The sequence below is a fragment of the Artibeus jamaicensis genome, unplaced genomic scaffold (assembly GCF_021234435.1).
Source record: "Artibeus jamaicensis isolate MK-2021 breed Jamaican fruit bat unplaced genomic scaffold, CSHL_Jam_final contig_447, whole genome shotgun sequence".
Classification (NCBI taxonomy): Eukaryota; Metazoa; Chordata; class Mammalia; order Chiroptera; family Phyllostomidae; genus Artibeus; species Artibeus jamaicensis.
Genome location: NW_026521834.1, coordinates 811,232 through 830,443, shown reverse-complemented (window position 1 = coordinate 830,443; position 19,212 = coordinate 811,232). Strand labels below are relative to the sequence as shown.

General features: G+C 40.1%; 1 protein-coding gene across 6 annotated transcripts in view; it reads left to right on the top strand.

The window, feature by feature from the left end:
• CHD1L (chromodomain helicase DNA binding protein 1 like) overlaps positions 1-19,212 on the top strand; it is a 105,602-nt gene that overhangs the window by 40,474 nt on the left and 45,916 nt on the right. For 5 of the 6 annotated variants that reach the window (XM_037158880.2, XM_053666197.1, XM_053666198.1 and 2 more), the window contains exons 7-12: positions 3,054-3,216; positions 4,506-4,661; positions 5,376-5,468; positions 7,243-7,339; positions 9,315-9,388; positions 13,804-13,914. In XM_037158880.2, the coding sequence (XP_037014775.2) occupies positions 3,054-3,216; positions 4,506-4,661; positions 5,376-5,468; positions 7,243-7,339; positions 9,315-9,388; positions 13,804-13,914 (694 nt within the window). The remainder of the gene's footprint in view (positions 1-3,053; positions 3,217-4,505; positions 4,662-5,375; positions 5,469-7,242; positions 7,340-9,314; positions 9,389-13,803; positions 13,915-19,212) is intronic. The other variant, XM_053666195.1, reaches the window with a different exon arrangement.

The following is a 19,212-nucleotide window of genomic DNA, read 5'->3' as shown; positions in this document are numbered from 1 at the left end:
CAGGTCGCTGGGTTGTTACGCTATATATGGAGACGGGGTCAGAGCGGGTAAATGGCGGCCCCCTCTGCTGTTTCTGGCAGCTGGGTGAAGAGCAGAGCCTTAGGTTGTTAACCAGGGCAGGGCCACTTAGGTCGCTGGATTATGACGCTGTATGTGGAGGCGGGGTCAGAGTGGGGAAAGCAGCCCTCCGTTGCTGCTTGCCGCTGGGGCTGCTGGCTCTCGTCCAATTGCCCACTCTCTCTCTTGTCTATCCACACATGAATGCGCGACCACATTCAACCCGCAGCCCTGCTCCCTCACAGTTTCCCCGCGATTGCGTGCTGAGTTGCCCACCAGGTCCAACCCTGGGCCTGGATTCCGCGTGCCTGAGTCCGTCTGACCGAGTTTTCCTGTGCTACCCTGCTCTGCCAGCTGCTGGTTTCGCCCCTCTTACTGGTCAGGCTGAAGAATTTGTTGTTATCAGACTTCCGAAAAGTTCAATTTTCTGTGTTCTGGCTGTGTTTTCTGTTGCTAATATTTAGTTGTCTCTAAACTTGGTTGTGTGAGAAAGCACAGCGTCTCCACCTATGCCTCCATCTTGGCAGAAGTCCTCTAGCCTGCTTTCGATTCCTTCTACTGTGTTCCTGAATTCAGAAATTGTATTTCATCTCTTCTTGGCTTTCGTTGATAGCTTTTATGTCCTTTTTTGTGCCTGTGTAATTCACAGTAAGTTCCTTATAGCTAGCTTCCTTGTAGTTTTTGGTAAATCTCAGTGAGCTCATTGAGCTTCCTTATAACCATTATTTTGAACTCAACATCTCATAGTTGACTTGCCTCTATTTCATTTAGCATTCTCTCTGAGAATGCCTCCTCTCCTATAGTTTGGGTGTTGTTTCTTTGTCTTCCCATTATTTGAGATACTCCTCGTTTGTCTCTGCTTCTTAAATTGATTTCTTTTGACTTCCTGAGTTTGTGGTTTGAACTTCTGTGGTAGGAGACCTGTGAGATTCAGCAGTGCAGTCTCCTTGATCTCTTGAACTTGCTGCTGTTGGGATGCCCTTTATACCGTTTATGTTGGCTTTCTGGATGTAATTGGGTTTTTTATTGTGTGTGGGTAGTTCTTTGTTGTGTCATTCTCTTCAGCTGGTTGAGTATCACTCCTCCCACCACATCTTGGATGGTGTTGTGCTGGTGCTGCCAGAATAAAACCACAAAGCCCAGGGAACAAACCAACATTTACAAAAATATCTCCTTTCATAATCCCACTATCAACAGTAAATGAACCAGTATTAATAAGGGTTTAAAGAGATTAAGACTATTATAAAAAGGGGAGAATTAAACTGTAGTATAAAATCTAGTGGCTTAATATGCATAAACTTTCTGGAGAAAAAATGAATGTTCAAAAGCAATGCAGGAAAGAAATTATCGCTAATCATGTAGAAGACCACAGTGGATTTTTGTCTAGGTAGCCTCTGGTGTTTGCCCGGGTTTTTTCTTTCTGGATCTACCTCTGCAGATGTCATATGTTGACCCCATCTGACCTTATGCAGCCTGCTCTGAGACTACCAGGGATCTATTCCCTATGCCTGTCTCCTTCAGTTATTAATGTAGTCACTCCATACTTGGTAGTCAGGCTTAAGCCCCATACGGCTGGGCACAGTCCCCTTTGTGTTGGGGCTATTGTTTCTCCTCAGGCTGCTACTATTTGGAGGGGAGTGGTCTGCCTGAGCAGGATGGCTGCTGCTATATGGGCAGTGACTCTGCGCTGGGATCCTGGGCGACTATTCTCTCAGTTCTCTCCCCAAAGCTTCTGTCCCCAGTCTCTCCTTAGGCATCAGCAGTCCACTCTGCATCCACTTTTGCCAGAGCCCTGGGTGAGTGGTTGTAAATGAAAATTTGTACATTGGCCCTTCAAACAGATCTTTGAATTTCTAGCCATCAGTCTCTGGCAGAGAGGAACCCTGCTGTTTTTCACCATCAGTTATCAGCGTACTTTTTGGGCTTGGGTACTCTAGGCTGGGGATCTCTGCTTAGGGTTTCGACCCCATTCTTCTCAGGGGTCGAAACAGGTCCAATTGGCTGCTTAATTATACCTCTGATGCTGCTGCCTGTGGACAGTCAGGCAGCTTTCTTGAATCTCCACTGTACTTCTTACCAGTCAGCACTGTGAAGATGATTCTTTTCTCATACTGAGGTTATCAGGCTTATCTCTTGCTATTCAGTTGTTTGTTCTGGGTGATATCTCCACATTTTAGTTGTAATTCCAATTGATGTTTCTCTTTTTTCCTTCCTTTCTCTAAAATCAGTAAACATTTGTTCTGGTGAGGATCTAAGTAATACCAATATACATACATAGGATATGGCTTTCCCATTTTGCTGTACTATTTAGTTAAAGTGGTGTATATTCTTGTTAATCACAGGTCAGGAGTTGTTCTTTGCTTAATCTAATATCTATTGTTACTGTTTTTCCTAACCTTTTATTTAATTAGTCATTTATTCATGGTGTTGTCATCTGTTGCTCAAATGGAAAGATTTTTTTTGCATTTTGGGCTGTATATGGCTCTATGTCTGGAAACATCAGGAAGTCTTGGTGTGTTACATGTGATGAAGTACAAAGTTATTATAGATCTTGTTTGTGTTTGTAGTGATGGGGCCTGCTGCTATAATTTTGGCTTCTCAAACTGCATGAGTATATGGTAATGTACTTCTGATGCCTCAGTAGATTCCCCCACATAGGTGAGAAGATGGCTTGAATCTCCACATGAATTAAATAATAATGACCATATTGAATACTCATGTAGTAGTTCAAAGTTTACAAAATGATTTTACTTACATCCTTTTAACAGTATCTTCATTGTAGGATTATTATCTCTTTCTTAGAGTTGAAACTGAAAAGGTGTTATTTTCTACATCAAACAGTATTCAACTTGAACTTGAGCCTTTTGATTTCATATCCCTGTGGTCATTCCATTAAGTCATGCCTCTGTTCGCATGGGTAAAAGGTTGCGATAGGAAACTCAGTCCTGCTTTCCAGTGTTACACATTTTTTACTTTATTTTTTTAATGTATTTTAGTTTTCAGTAGTTTTCAATCTCCTGCTGACCGGAACTCCCATCCAGAATAGCCTCCAAGAGCTCTACTCCCTCCTCAGTTTTGTGGAGCCTGATGCCTTTTCCAAGGAGCAGATAGAAGATTTTGTTCAACGTTACCAGGATATTGAGAAAGAGTCTGAGTCAGGCAAGTGCCCTTCTGATAAATTGTTCCCAAGAAGCCTGGGCCCAGAAACTGTCTGAGTACAAAATAGATAATGGTTATAGAGAGAAAAGAAAGAATCAATATCCAGAGGATACCTTCCAGGAAGTTAAAGAGCCACACAAAAATAGATGATGATACGTTACTCATGTTGTTCCCAGTTGTCTGCTATCATGACTCTCTTATTTGTTACATGAGTCTACAACTGGGCTTCTTTGGGTCATTTTTTGGAAGAAATAGAAGGTATCTGCTGATTTTCAGACTTTATTTTTCCAATATATAATTTCTATAAGAACTTTGTTAAGTTTCTGTGCTACTTCCTGAGGCAGAAAAGTATTTGGGTATTATAGCCCCAAACTACTGTTCAGCATTCCATAACCTGGCACTTTTAACGTGGCACCAGAATCAACTGGGATGGATGGGTGGTGGGAGTGAAGGAGGAAAGCCTTCCTCATTCATACATCTGCCAGTTGTAGCCTTCTTCCTCTTGTATCTTTGTACCTCTGCTTCATAGAATTATCTCTATATCCCCATAACATTATCCTAGACTGTTTATTCAAGACAAATGGTAGGCATTCTGCTTAGTGAGTTTGAATGTACTTACTGAGTATGAGTTGGAAAGACTTCTCACACAAAAATCTCGATACCTCAGGCTGAAGATTCCCTGGGGGACCTGCTCTGATTGCCCACATGCTTAGGGTTGCCGGATAAAATATATGATACCTAGTCAAATAATACATGGTATATACTCATTAAACTCATCTGTTGTTTATCTGAAATTCAGACTTATCTGGGCTCTTATATTTTTATTTGATGTATCTGGCAATTGTACATTTGGTGTAATTCCAATTTTGGCTAGCTTTTGGAGTTTACCACACTTGGGGGGTGAACAAGAGAGATTAAGTCAGAAGAATTAAGTTTGAATGCTAGCAACAGTGGCATCTAGCTCTTTGGATAAGATGCTTAATTTTTGTGAGCCTCACTTAACTCTAGAAATGGGGATGAGATTACTTACTTGCCCTGCATTTCTAAGATGTTATACTAATCAATGAGATTATTAGTAAAAATGGAAGTTCTTTGAGTGTTCCTAGTTCTCATTAAGAGCTAATAATGATTCCAGAAGGATTGGAAAGAACCCAGTGAAGGAAGAGACACTGAAAAATTACCATATTGGCCTAGAATGCAGAATTGGCATAAAAATGAGAAATAAAAATAAATTGCTGTATGTTTTCTTGCTTCCACTTCACACTTCGTGTGTTTTTTTCCTTACACAGCAAGTGAACTACATAAACTTTTGCAGCCGTTTCTGCTGAGGCGAGTGAAAGCTGACGTAGCTACAGAGCTTCCCAAGAAGACAGAAGTAGTGATATACCATGGCATGTCAGCACTGCAGAAAAAATACTACAAGGCCATTCTGATGAAAGATCTGGGTACTCAGAGGGCACTTGTCTGTTTGGGAACTAAATAAAGATGTGGTCTTCATGCAGGGAATTATTTTATAATCACTTTGTATAGGAAGACTATGGGATGGAATTTTGTATTCTGCATATATTCAGATCAGCTGCAGTGAAACTGGCTGAGTGTCTTTAGTATAACTTAACTCACACTTTATTTGTTGCTGCAGTTGTGAAATTTCCTCCCTCTTCCCTCAGCTCAGTTTTTGTTATTGCCTGTGGTTAAGCAAACACTTCTGGGTGTTGCAGTCATAGGTTTCCCACCCTGTTAGATACTTAATTTTTTTAAAAATGTTATTGTTCAGTCAGATTTACTGGGAGGAATTGGGAGTGAAAAAGAGAAATAGGAGTGGAACAACAGTCTCTCAGTTCATATTTTTCTGTCCCTTGGCTCCAATGATTCCAGTGATCAGAGCAGTGATTAAAGAAGGAAATTTAGAATGTATAAAAGAGTGACAAAGTACTCCTGAGTTTAATTTATGGTTAGGGTCCTTAAAACAAAGTGATGGTTAAGGAAACTTCATATGGACACACTGTTAATTCTTACCATAATTCAGTGAAATTTAGGAGGTTAATATAGGTTTGAAAGATATATTAAAATGAGTGAGATTATTTATGGAAACTTGGAGGGTTTTTTTTTTGTTCAGTAGTGCATCTCTCTGCCTCTTATTTATTTTTTTTACATTTCAGATGCATTTGAAAATGAGATGGCAAAGAAAGTTAAACTTCAGAATGTCTTGTCCCAGCTTCGAAAGTGTGTGGATCACCCATATTTATTTGATGGTAAGGCAGTTCCCCTTTTCTCACGTTACTTTTTGTTAATATCTCTGTGGCCAACATAAAATTTTTCAAAAGAATTGCTTGTGTTTGCTGTCTATTTTTCTCCATTTTATTAATATTTTATGTTGATGTTATTTAATATATTGATCATATTCAGATTTTTTCAGTTTTCCCTTATAGTATCCCTAAGACTGTTTTACTTTTTTCTTTTTCAGTTTAAGATCCATTCATAAACTCTGCTTGCATTTGTCATGTCTCTTTATTTTCCTGTAATTTAGAAACATCTCTTACCTTATTTAGCCCTTTTTGCCTTTCATGAAATTGACAGTTTTGAAGAATCAAGGCCATTTATTTTAGGGGTGTCTTATAGTCTGGATTTATCTAATCATTTTTATATAATAAGATATCCCTTTGTCTTGAACCCACTCAGCCTTTCATCACTACTGTTCTTAGTTTACCACTGTTCTCTATGTTGCCCAACCAATGGTTGGCAGTTAACTTTTTTTAACAAAGTGGGCATTTTCAAAAATATTTATTTTTAGAGAGGGGGAAGGGAAGGAAAAAGAGAGGGAAACATCAATGTGTGGTTGCCTCTTGTGCGCCCCTTGCTGGGGACCTGGCCTGTAATCTAGGCATGTGCCCTGACTGGGAATTGAACCACAACCCTTTGGTTCAGAGGCCCATGCTCAATCCACTGAGCTACACCAGCCAGGCTTGTCAGTTTATACTTTAATTAATGTCTCAAAACTTTTTACATAGTTGATCACTTCTTTCTTATTCTTCACTTGGTTTTTGGGACAGTACTTTCTCTTCTCTGCCTGTGTTACATCTGCTCCTTCTCAGCCTACTTTGCTGCTTCCCTTTCCATTTATAGATGTCTGTACATTCTCTCTAAGTGCTGCTTTAGCTATCTTCTGTACATTTTGATATGTAATGTTTTCATTTTCATTCAAACTGTTTTTCTTTGTAATTTATTGTTGTTCACTTAAAGTTGTCCCACCTTTTTTCCTGTTGCTCACCCCTACCCCCTCCCACTCCCACAGTCAATCCCCCCATTGTCCATGCCCATGAGTTCTTTATTTGTGTTCCTTTGCTTGCCCCTTCCCCTTCTTTCACCCATTAGCTCCCTACCCCCACCCCTCTGGTCACTGTCAGTTAACCTGTTTTTTTTTTTAAATTCACTCTGGTAGCCTTTGGGAAAGTTTCAGGACTCCTGTGGTGGGGGGGGCTCTAGTATGGATAGGACCAATGCAGAAGGTTTGCCGCAGTCATTTTAAGGGGATCTTTCCCAGGCAGCACTAAAAATTGTTTAAAAATGTCACAGCATCTTAATTAGGTATATAATGGGATTTTTTTTTCCAGGGAGGGGTATGTTGGGAACATGTACATTTTGAAAGAAGCCCTCCAGGTTAATCTGACTGCTGTCCTCCACCTTCAGAATAACTAGTTTATACAGCTAAGCCTATTTCTTGATTTGTTTTCTAGAGTGAAAGACTCTGGATTTTAATTTTGGGTGTCTTTGGTCTCCCTGTGCCTCAGTTTCCTAGAGTTGGTTTATTCCTTGGATAAACATTTATTACAGGTATATAGGTGTACCAGGCCCTGTGATTGATGATAAGCAGCACTAAGGTTTTCATGCAATTATGAATTGCCTCAAAGAGAAATGAGACTTGGGCCCATTGTCAACTAGAGGGAGCTGGGCCATGGGCCTCTTCATTTACAGAGTCTGGCCTGACTGAGAACACACACTATTGAGATTGGGTTCCTTCTTTTCCAGGTGTGGAACCAGAGCCTTTTGAGATTGGAGAACACCTAATTGAGGCCAGTGGGAAACTTCATCTGCTGGATAAACTGTTAGCACACCTATATTCCAGGTAGGTAGTAGGCTCACATTTTCTGCTCTGAGCTGGTGACTGTTAAAACCAGTATAATCAGCAACTCACAGATTTCTTGAGACTATCTCCAGTTTTCTTTTTCTCAAGATCCTGATTCAGGTTCTACTTGTATAACTACACCTTCCACCCCATTCCTTCCCATCCCACCCCATTTCACCCCATCTCCTCCATAATCATTCTTTTCTTTCCTGAATTATGATAATAAAAGAGCACTTATTATAGCACTTATTATAAATGCTATAATTATTATAGCACTTTGGATCCTAATCCAATACTTGGCCATGTACTGCCTTAATCTGCTAGCTAATTAATTGGCAGTATATTAACTATATCACTCCAGCTGTGTTGTTCAGTTCCACAGGGACAGAGATAACATCAAGCATTTCTTTTTTAGTTAAATTCTGGTATCTTGTATTGAATTGATACATAGTAAGGGCATAGTAAATACTCACTTTTGTTAACATGTGATTTTTTTTTAAAGATTTTATTATTTTTAGAAAGAGGGAAAGGGCGGAAGAAAGAGCGAGAGAAATATGTATTGATTGTCTCTTATGTGCACCCTGACCTGAGACCAAATCCACAACGCAGGCATGTGCCCTGATTGATAATCAAACTGGCAGCTTTCATTTTGTAGAATGACACCCCACCAACTGAGCCACACTGCTCGGGGCGATATTCTGGTTTTCACTTAGAACTTGGGAGACTTGATCTCAGAGACATGAATTGGGTATTGGAAAACCAAGTCATTTCTGGAGCTTTTAACGGTTCAGCTAAGTGTTCAGTACCCTGGTGTCCAGCCTGTATCTGATCCCCCCTAGTCCCCAGAGAAGTCTCAGCTTCCAAAGAATTTCAAAGTTGTCTCTAGGAACTACTGCCCCAAGTGGGCCTCATCCAACCTAATACCTCAAATTTGGCAAAAGCACCCAACATTAGAAATGTGCTAGTCAAATAATTGCATGTCTTAATTATATTTTTTTGGCTTTGATGTATCGACTATGAGTGTATTAGAGTTGGAAAAGGACCCATAAATGTCTTCTCTCTAATCATCGTATTTCACAGGTGTTGAAATAGGCCTAGAGAGGTCATGTGACTTGTCTAATGTAATATAGCCAGCAGTTGGCAGAAATGGGATTAGAATTGAGGTCCTCAACTTTTAAATTTAATGCCTTTTCCTATTTTGGACTTGAATCTTGAAGGAATTCATAATTATTCCTCTTACACCCATTGCAAGCTCAGACTAAATTAGCTTTCCTAGTGAGAGTATGTATTTGACAGTGCCATACTTCTTTATGCAAACTTAAAATAACAGGTGATAACATGGGGCTCTAGGCTTGACTTCATTGTTGACTTAATCCATTTTGTGTCCTCCTCTCCTCCCCATATATAAGTTTTCTCATGTATCATATGGAATATAACATACCCCTTGTTTCTCTAAAGTGATGTTTCGCAGACTTTTCAACAGTTATAGCTGTATAGGAGAGAATAGTGACTTTATACCTCCAAGTAGAGAATAGCTGTAGATGGCCGACTACAAGCTCTTTAGAGTTTTCAATTTTTAGAGTTTTTTTTGTTTGTTTTTGTGCCGTCAAATTTTGCATTTACTTTTAACACATCTTTATTTGCTGTTAAAAGTGTATTTTTTTCCATTTTGTAAATTGATATTATAGAAAGAGTCACCTTGGTTATCCTAGGGCTTTGTACATTCCTTGGTGCATTGACACATGCTTCTGGGAATATCCCCACTCTGCTTCCAAAGAATTTCAAAGTTGTGAGAACTGTTGCTCTGAAGGATATAGTTACATTTGGACCTATGTCTTTATATAAGACATTTAGCATTTCTGAGAAAGTCTCTGTAAATGATTATGACATTTGTATTTCTAGTTTAGGATTTCATTTATTTATAAACTTGCATTCTTTGGTAAGTTTCACCTGAAACTTTCCTTTTTCTTGCTAGGGGCCATCGGGTTTTACTTTTCTCCCAAATGACCCAGATGTTGGACATTCTTCAAGACTACATGGATTATAGAGGTGACATTTCTTGGCTGCTATGTTACTCAGCCTTTTTTAGACTTAATAGTTCAGATAGGTCCATGAAGAGTAATCTAGAGTATGGGGATGTTACAGAGGAAAGTAGTAAAAGAAAATTACTCAGAACCAAAGGAAGATTGAAAGTAAGGAGAGGATTGTGTGACACAAGGATTGACAGCAGGGTGGAGACATGTAGGCAGAACTAAACACATATTTCCATTGGTGGTGATTTAAAAATATGGGTACTGGAGAACATGTATGTTGCAGAAATGTTGAGAATTTTTGAAAATGTATGATAAACAGTTTCAGTTACAGTTGCTGTCAGTGTTCTGTAACATCTCAACAGTTGAGTAACTGTTCAGGATTAGTAGAAAAGATGAATTCTGAAATTATACAGATCCCATTTATCAACCAAGAAAAAGGTAAAGGAAATTTTTATTCTATATAGACAAAGACAATAAGGAATGTAAGTTATTACCAGAGAATCTGTTTAATGTATAATAAAATTTGTGTGGGATGATGGGAAGTGGCTGTAATATTGGTTGATTTTGAGATTAGTTGTGAAGAAGTAGCCACTTCAGACTTTCCTATTTAAGAAATGAACTTGAGACTCTGGTCAGGATGGCAGTGTAGGTAAGTGAGTTGCTCAAATCCTTCCACAACTACATCAAAATTATAACTAAACTACAAATAACCATTATTCAGAACCACCTTACATCTTCCTGAATGGAAATCCTACAAGCAGGGATTTAAAGAAGAAGCCACATTGAGATAGGTAGGAAGAGACTCAGATGGGCTGGTCCCACACCCATGTGTAGTAATTTAAGAGCAAGAGGGCTATCTCGGCACAGAGGTCCATCCTGAGGAGGATGGGGTCCCAGTCTTACACCAGGCCACCAAGCCCAGGGTTCCAAAGGCAGAAAAAGAGAAGTCCTTATAACTTCTGTCTATAAAAATTAGCAAGGGTTGGAGGCTTCTGGAGTCCCAGCCAGTTCCTCTTAAAGGGCCTGTGCACATATTTACTCAGATTCACTCTCTCTGAGCTCCAGCACTGGGGCAGCAGCTTGAAAGGAAGCATGGATATATGGAGGGAACTGAATTATTCTCACATTAGGGTAAGAGGTTGGGGGGCAGCTTTATGCCAGGTAAAAGTGCTGGCAGAGGCCATTGTTCCTTTTCTGAGACCCACCTCCACAGATCTGGCAGGTAGGTACCATATTTGAGTCTTTCGTCAACCTGGCTCACAGTGTTTGCTTTACCCTACTTGTGGACCCACCCAAGCTGTTTCCAGTTGCTTTTCCATACAAATGTCCTCTCTTGCCTCGTGCTTTGGACTTTTCTAAAATCTCTCAAACAACTAGTATCTGGCTTCAGAATGCATCTGGCCACAGAATACCCCATACCTCAGGCCAGCCACTAGCACCAGCTGTTCTTGGTTTGCAGTTTGGCCTCTCCTAGGTACCTCTAAGCCCAGGACAAGTAGCAGCCATCTGAAGATCACTCTGTAGCTTGTGCTGGATGACTTCAGGCGGGGCACAGACGGTGGCTAACCTTGCACCTCCCGGGAGGCCTCAGAGCCAGTACTTTATTTATTTATTTATGATTTTTAAAATTTATTTTTAGACAGAGGGGAAGGAAGGGAGAAAGAGAGGGGGAGAAACATCAACATGTGGTTGCACTCATGCAGCTCCTACTGGGGACCTTGCCCGCAACCCAGACATGTGCTCTGACTAGGAATTGAACCAGCGACCCTTTGGTTTGGAGGCTGACACTCAATCCACTGAACTACACCAGCCAGGGCAGTGGACAGCTTTAGATCATGCCAATTACAACCTAACACCTCCACACTTAGGGGCAGACTCAGTGAGTACCAAAGTTGTACTAAAGCAAATTCTTGTACGGTCCGTTTCTGCTTTGTGCAGTTCCTATGTCATTGTTGTAGCCAGTCCTGCAGCTGATTGGCCTGGGGGTCAATTCCTTTGACGCCTATAACAATCAAAGCTTAACTGCAACAGAACAGTGCACACAGCCCACACAGGTACACCTGGAGCACCCAACTTGGGTGACTGGGGAGGCTGTGCCACTGGGCCCTATAGGATACCTGTTTCACAAGGCCAAGTCTGGGAGATGTAGCAGCTCTACCTACTACATATAAACAAACACTAGGAAGCAGCCAAAATGAGGAGACAGAAACAGGTTCCAAATGAAAAACCTTGAGAAATCTCCAGAAAAAGAAACAAATGAAATGAAGGCAAACTACCAGATACAAAGTTCAGAAAAATGGTTATGAGGGTGCTGAAGGAACTTAGTAAGAACTTCAACAGCATGAAATAGAAACCATGAAAAAGAACCAGTCAGAAATAAATGATACAGTAGCTGAAATTAAGAATAATTTACAGGGAATTAACAGTTGAGTAAATGAAGCCAAGAATCAAACAGTGATTTGGAATATAAGAAGCAGAAAACACCCAATCAGAATAGCAAAAAGAAAAAAGAATTAAAAATAATGAAGATAAGGATAAGGAGGTCTTGGAAAAACTTCAAGCTTACCAACATTTGTATCATGGGTGCCAGAAGGAAAAGAGAAGGGAGCAAGATATTAAAAACCTATTTAAAAAATGACTAAAATATTCTTTAACCTGGTGAAGGAAGTAAGACATACAAGTTCAGGAAGCACAGATAGTCCCACACCAAGACATGTCATAATTAAAATGGCAAAGGTTAAAGATAGAATCTTTTTTAAAAATATTTTATTTATTTATTTTTTTGAGAGAGGGGAAGGGAAGGAGAAAGAGTGGGAGAGAAATATCAATGTATGGTTGCCTTTCATGAGTCCCCTGCTGGGAACTGGCCTGCAACCCACGTATGTGCCCTGACTGGGAATCGAACCACGATACTCTGGTTCTCAGGCCCGCGCTCAATCCACTGAGCTATGCCAGCCAGGTAAAGACAGAATCTTAAAAGTAGCAAGAGGAAAGCAGTTACTTACCTACAAGGGAGCACTTGTTAAGACTGTCTGGTGTAGCTCAGTGGATTGAGCATGGGCCTGTGAGCCAAAGTGTCACTGGTTTGATCTCTAGTCGAGGCATGTGCCTGGTTTTGGGCCACCCAGTAGGGGACGCGGGAGAGGCAACCACACATTGATGTTTCTCTCCCTCTGTTTCTCCATCCCTTCCCTTTCTCGAAAATAAATAAATAAAATCTTTAAAAAAAAAAAAAAAAGAGTGCCAGCTGATTTCTGAACAGAAACTTTGCAGGCCAGAAGGGAGTAGCAAGAAATAGGCAAAAAGGTGAAAAGCAAGAACCTACAACCAAGATTACTATACCCAGCAAGGAAATCTTTTAAAATTGAAAGACACATAAAGAGCTTACCTTACAAGAAAAAGCTGAAAGAGTTCATCACTGCCAAGCCAGTATTACATGAAATGTTAATGAGTCTTCTATAAGACAAAGAAAAAAAAGATAAAAGCATGAACAGTAAAATTGCAATAAGTGCATATCAAGAATTGAATCTAAAAAGCAAATGAACAGCTTATACAGAAACAGACTCATAGGTATAGAGAACCTTTTGACAATTGACAAATAGGGAGAGTGTGAGGGGATGGGTTGAAAAGGTAAAGGGATTAAGTGTAAGTTGGTTGTTACAGAATAGTCACAGGGGTGTAAAGTACAGCATGGTGAATATAAATCAGTGATATTCTAATAACTGTATGGTGTTAGATGGGTACGAGATTTATCAGGGTGATGTAAGTTATATAATGTCTAGTCACGGGGTAACATAGCAGCTATACCTAATACCTATAAACAAACCTGAAACTAATACAATATTTTATGTCAACTATAATTGAAAAATTAAAAATGATTAAAAGAATAAATAAACTCATAGTTTTTCAGAGCCACTTGATGCCCTGCCAGTGGATACCTAGTTCAGTGGACACTTGCAGGAAATGCCATTGGCACATTGAGGAAACTCTATGCCTAAGTCGTGTTTATAAACACGGCCATCAGGCAGGCTCACTTACTATCTCTAAGTGTTTGTCTTACTGCTTATGTATCTAAGAATTGGGTCTAAGCAAAATTGGAAACTGCCCCACAATATGTTCATAGTGTATATTTCAGGGTTGCTTGAAGTACAGAATTTTGAATAGTCAGAATTGAATATTAAGTCCTGGAATGGCAAGTATATCAACTGCAGGTATTAAAAAAATCCAGAGAGTATATTATGGTAAGTTCTTTGGTAAAACAATAAAATGACCCTTAGATTTATATCTAAGGGTCCATGGGATTCGGTTAAAGTAGGGGCATGCCTATACATGGAAAGAGACAAAAAGTAGCATTTGGTTTTGATCTGACAATGTCTTATTCTGTACAGAGTACTTGAAAAGGGTTAATATGTTTTCTTCCCATGTGTGAAGGTTACAGCTATGAGCGTGTAGATGGTTCTGTGAGAGGAGAAGAGAGATACCTGGCCATTAAGAACTTTGTTCAGCAGCCCATTTTTATATTTCTTCTGAGTACCAGGGCAGGTAAGCCAGGGCTTTATCATCCTTGCACTTGGTGTCCATTTTTCTTTATTTCTCTAAAAGTTGAGGTCACTAACCCAAAAGTATAAAAAAGGGATATTTAGGTAGTTGCCAAAAATTTATAAAGGTACTGGATCTGGCATGGTATTTCCTTTATATTCAGCCTTTCTAAGCTCTCATGTCACCAAAGAATTAAGGCTGAAGTCTGAGGTTGTTGAGGAATAATTCTAATCTGCTTTAACCATTGACCTGGGATTGTCCCAGATTTCAATAATTTTGTGGAAAGTTTTATTCATAATTCAGTAGAGGTAGCTCTCCCCAGTCATGAATTTGCAAAGTGAGATAACAGCCTGTCCACTACTTATCCCTCTTCTCCATTAGTAGCTCTGAAATAGTGTAACAGGTTAATAAAAATGTAGGTTTTTTTCAAAAATTGGGATTATGGGGATCCAAGATGGCTGTGGAGTAGGTAGAAGCTACATTTGCCTCTTCTTGGTGCTAAACCAGATTTACAACTAAATTAAAGACCAACCAGCCTAAAGACCAACCAACTGAGGACTAGCTGAACCAAAGTCTTATAGCCAATAATTTACAAAAGAAGGCACATAGAGACTGGTAGGAAGGACAGAGATGCAGGAAGGGTTGGCCCTAAACCCATGTGTGGCAATTGCTGGGACCCCAGCCTAGAGCACCAAAGCTGAGAAGCCCACATAATATCTGGCTGTGAAAATCAGTGGGGATTCTGTATTCCAGTGAGAGATGGAAATCTGATAGAAACTCAAGTACTCTCTTAAAGAGCCAGCACTCAAAATCTCATTCTCAGCCACTTACCCAGTGCTCAGAGGAAAGGGAAGGTGATTTAGAGCAAATTGGAGTCATATAGAGAACTGCATTGTATGACCCTAAGGTGAGACCTGGAGAGTCAGCCACCAAGTCCCTGTGCTGTTTTTCTATGCCATCTTCCCTACATTGAGCTTTACTATCCATATAGCACCAGCCTGTAGAGTATACTAACCCTGTGCCCCTGACTCCCAGTGGCCCCACCCTACAGAACTTATGCCCTGCAGAAAAGTCTGCTGCAGCTTGGGCGCAGTGTGCTTTGTCTTGGGGAGCAATTAATGAGATTCAGGCAAACCCGGGAGTTGTCAGAAACTTGGGTAGTCACTGAATTGTGTAGCTCTCAAATGGAGCCATTTCTCTTCCCCCTATGTGCCACTGGTGCTGCTCCCCCAAGAGGAGACCTGCTAACTCTGTCCTCCCAATTCCCAGTGTTACTTCCCCACCAAGCTTACATCCTGCAGAAAAGTCTGCTGTCTGCATCCAGCCAGGACATTTGGTGTGCTTTTTTCTTGAGGAGCTCTTGTTGGAGATTAAGAGAGATACTGAGTTGTATGGCTCTAGAGTGGGGTCCACCCCCCCCACACACACACACACATATGCTACTAGCTCCAGCCATCCAACTCCCAGTGACCCTGTACTACTGAGCTCATGTTCTGCAGAAAAGTCTGCTGGCTGCATCCACTCTGGACCTGTGGTGCACTTTTTCTTGCGAACCTCTGTTGGAGACTTGGACAGGTACTTGAGATTTGTGGTTTTGGAGTGGGGGCTGTTTCCCCTGCACACACTTCATTGAAACTGTACCCCAATTTGAGACCCACTGGCCCTGGCCTCCTAACTACTGGTGGCCCTGCCCTACTGAGCTCACATCCTGCAGAAATGTCTGCTGGATGCACCCAACCTGGATCTGCGTGTTCTCTTTGTTGGGGAGCTCTGGTCAAAGAATTGGGCAGAGACTGAGTTGTATGGATCTGGAATAAGTGCTACTCCCACTGTACTCTCCACCTCCTACCCTCTAATGACTGATCAGTTGTCCCCAAACTGGAGATCCTTAGACCAGTCCTCCTGACTCCTGGTTTCTTCACCTTGCTGAACTTGTTTCTTGGGGAAGAGACTGTGGGTTGCAGCGACCCTGGGCCCACCCTACAGACTTTGTTCAGAAGGCTTTTGAGGAAGTCCAGGCAGCCTCGGGGTAGCAGAGCAGCCAGCAGGTGGAGGCAGTACTCAGGGTGCCTTGGGTATTTTATTGACCTGCCCCGAAGCTTAGAGCTGGTGGAGGCAGACCTTGCTGCACAGCTTGGTCCCTCCCACATGTACCCAGGTCTACCACAGGCAGTCATAAACTAAGAATTGCTTGGTAGCTCCAGACAGGTAGCCCAAGGCCAGTTATAGGTAGTGTCTGACATTGATTTGCACTGGAGTCCCTCCCAAGAGTGCCTAGAACCAACACAACAGGTGGTGGGCTTTGGACCACACAAGTGGCACACCCCAAGGGTGATCTTGGCAGTCACCAAACCCTGCTGGGGCCAACTCTGCTGTTAGGGGAAGGGGAGCATCTGCACAGTGACTCATTACAGTGCAGATGCTCCCTGACTGTAAGGCTCAATCCTTAACAGTCAGCCAGACTGAGGGTCAGCCCCACTCATGGAGAGGTCAACAACAATTAGTTCAAGACTCAACTAAAATAGGAGTCCTCATATAACCCACACAACAGACAATCCTAGAACACCTAGCTCAGTTGATCAGGAAGATTGCACCACCAAGCCCCACAAGACATCTACTGTATAAGACCACCATATGAAGATTGTGAGATACAGCAGATCTACCTAATAACAGGGAGACAAAACAAAAAGGCAGATGAAATGGGTGATCAAGAGACATGATTCAAATGAAAGAAGAAGAGAAATACCCAGAAAAAGAACTGGAAGAAATGGAGGCAACCACACTACCAGATGCAGAGTATAAAACACTTGTAAAGGTTCTCCGGGAACTTCAGGAAACAGTGGATGAACTCAGTGAGAAATAAACAACAGTAATACAATCATAGTAGGGGATTTTTAACACTCTACTGACATCAATGGATAGATCATCCAGAAGAAAACAATTAACAAGGGAACAGTGGCCATAAATGACATTAGGCAAGAGGAATTTAATTGATATTTTTGGAGCATTTCATCCCAAAGTAGCAGAATATACATTCTGTTCCAGTGCACATGGAACATTTTTCTGGCATAGACAACATGTTTGGACATGAAACAAGTCTCAGTAAATTTCAGAAGGTTGATACCAAGTGTTTTCTCAGACCACAATGTTATGAAAGTAGAAATCAAATACAGGGAAATACTGAACAAACATGCATACATATGGAGACTGAATAACATCTCACTAAGCAATGAATGAATTAACAATGAGATCAAGGAAGAAATCAGAAGTTACTGTGAGACAAGTGAAAGAAAAACACGATGCCCAAAATTCTGTTGAACACAACAAAAGCAGTCCTAAGAAGAAAATTTATTCTAATGCCCACCTACCTCAAAAAGCAAGAAAAATCTCAAACAATCTAAGCTTACACCTAAATGAGTTAGGAAGAGAACAATAAAGTCCAAGGTGAATAGAGGAATAAAATAATAAAGATCAGAACAGAAATAAAATACAGCCCCCCAAAACAATTCTAAATATCAGTGAAACCAAGAGTTAGTTCTTTGAGAAGATAAACAAGATTCATAAATCTTTAACCAACTCACCAAGAAACAAAATGAGAAGACCCAAATAAACAAATGAAAGTGGAAAAATAACAACTGACATCACAGAAATAACAAAGGATTATAAGAAAATATGATGAACAACTAACTATATGCCAAAGTGAAATAAATAAATAAATTACTAGAAATATTCAGTGTTCCAAACGTGAATCAAGAAGAAACAGAAAAAAAAACAACTTTAAAACTCACTCTAAAAACCCAAAAGTCCTGGATTGGATGGCTTCACAGGTAAATCTTACCATACATTTCAAGGACTAACATCTATCCTTCTGAAACTATTTCAAAATTTTAGTAGAAGGGAAGACCCCCACCCAAGCTCATTGTACAAGGCTAGCATTGTCCTAATTCCAAAACCAGATAAGGACCTAACAATGGAAGAATATTATAGGCCCATATCCCTGATGGACGTAGATGCAGAAATTCTCAACAAAATACTAACAAGTTGAATTCAGCAGAACATCAGAAAGATCATACCCCATGATCAAGTGGGATTTATTAACCAGGGATGTAAGGTTCATACAATATCTGCAAATCAGTTTACCTGATACACCACATAAACAAAATAAAGTCATATGATTATATCAATATATGCAGAAAAACCATTTTACAGAGTTCAGCACCCATTTGTGATTAAAACTTCAAGCAGTGTGGGAATAGAGGGAACATACTTCAGCATAATAAAGGCCATGTATTGCAAACCCACAACCAAAATTATATTCCTTGGGGGAATAAACAGAACACTTCCTTTAAGTCAGGAGCAAGACAGGGATGTCCACTTTCACTGCTCTTATTCAACGTAGTACTGGAAGTTCTACCCACAGAAATTGGACAGGAAGAAATAAAGGCACCCAAATTGGAAAGGAAGAAGTGAAACATTATTTGTGGTTGAAATTATATATATAGAAACCTAAATATTTCACCAACATCTACTAGAAGTAATAAGTCAGTAAAGTAGCAGAATACAAAATTAATATTTAGAAATTGGTTCACCTAATACACCAATAATGAATTATAAGAAAGGGAAACTAAGAAGACAATCTGATTTATAATTGCACCAAAAAATAAAATGCCTAGGAATAAATTCAACCAAGAAGGAAAAGATCTGTACTTAGAAAATTATAACACACTGAAAAAAGAAATTGAACAAGTTACAAATAAGCTGTGTTCATGGATAGGAAGAATTAACATCATTAAGATGTTTATAGTACCAGAAGTAGTTTATAGATTCAGTGTGAATCTTTCCAATATACCAGTTAATGTACTTTGCCAAATGAATTAAATAATCCCCAAATTTTGTGGAACCACAAAAAAAAAAAAAACCTGAATGGCCATAAAAATCTTGAGAAAGAAGAACAACATTGGAAGTATCACATTACCTGATGTCAAACTATATTACAAGACCTTAGTAATCACAACAGCCTGAGAGTGGCATAAAAGATAAAAATCAATGGAACAGAATGGAGAGCCTAGAAATCATACCATGCCTGTATGGCCAATTAATATTTGACAGAGAAGGCAAGAACATGCAATGGGGTGAAGGTGGTCTGTTCAAAATTTGGTGCTGGGAAAATTAAACAGATGAATGCAAAATAAACTAGACCACCTTCTTACACCACAGACAAGAATAAACTCAAAATGGGTTAAAGACTTCAATGTAAGACTTGAAACCATATAATTTCTTGAAGAAAATATTGGCAGTAAT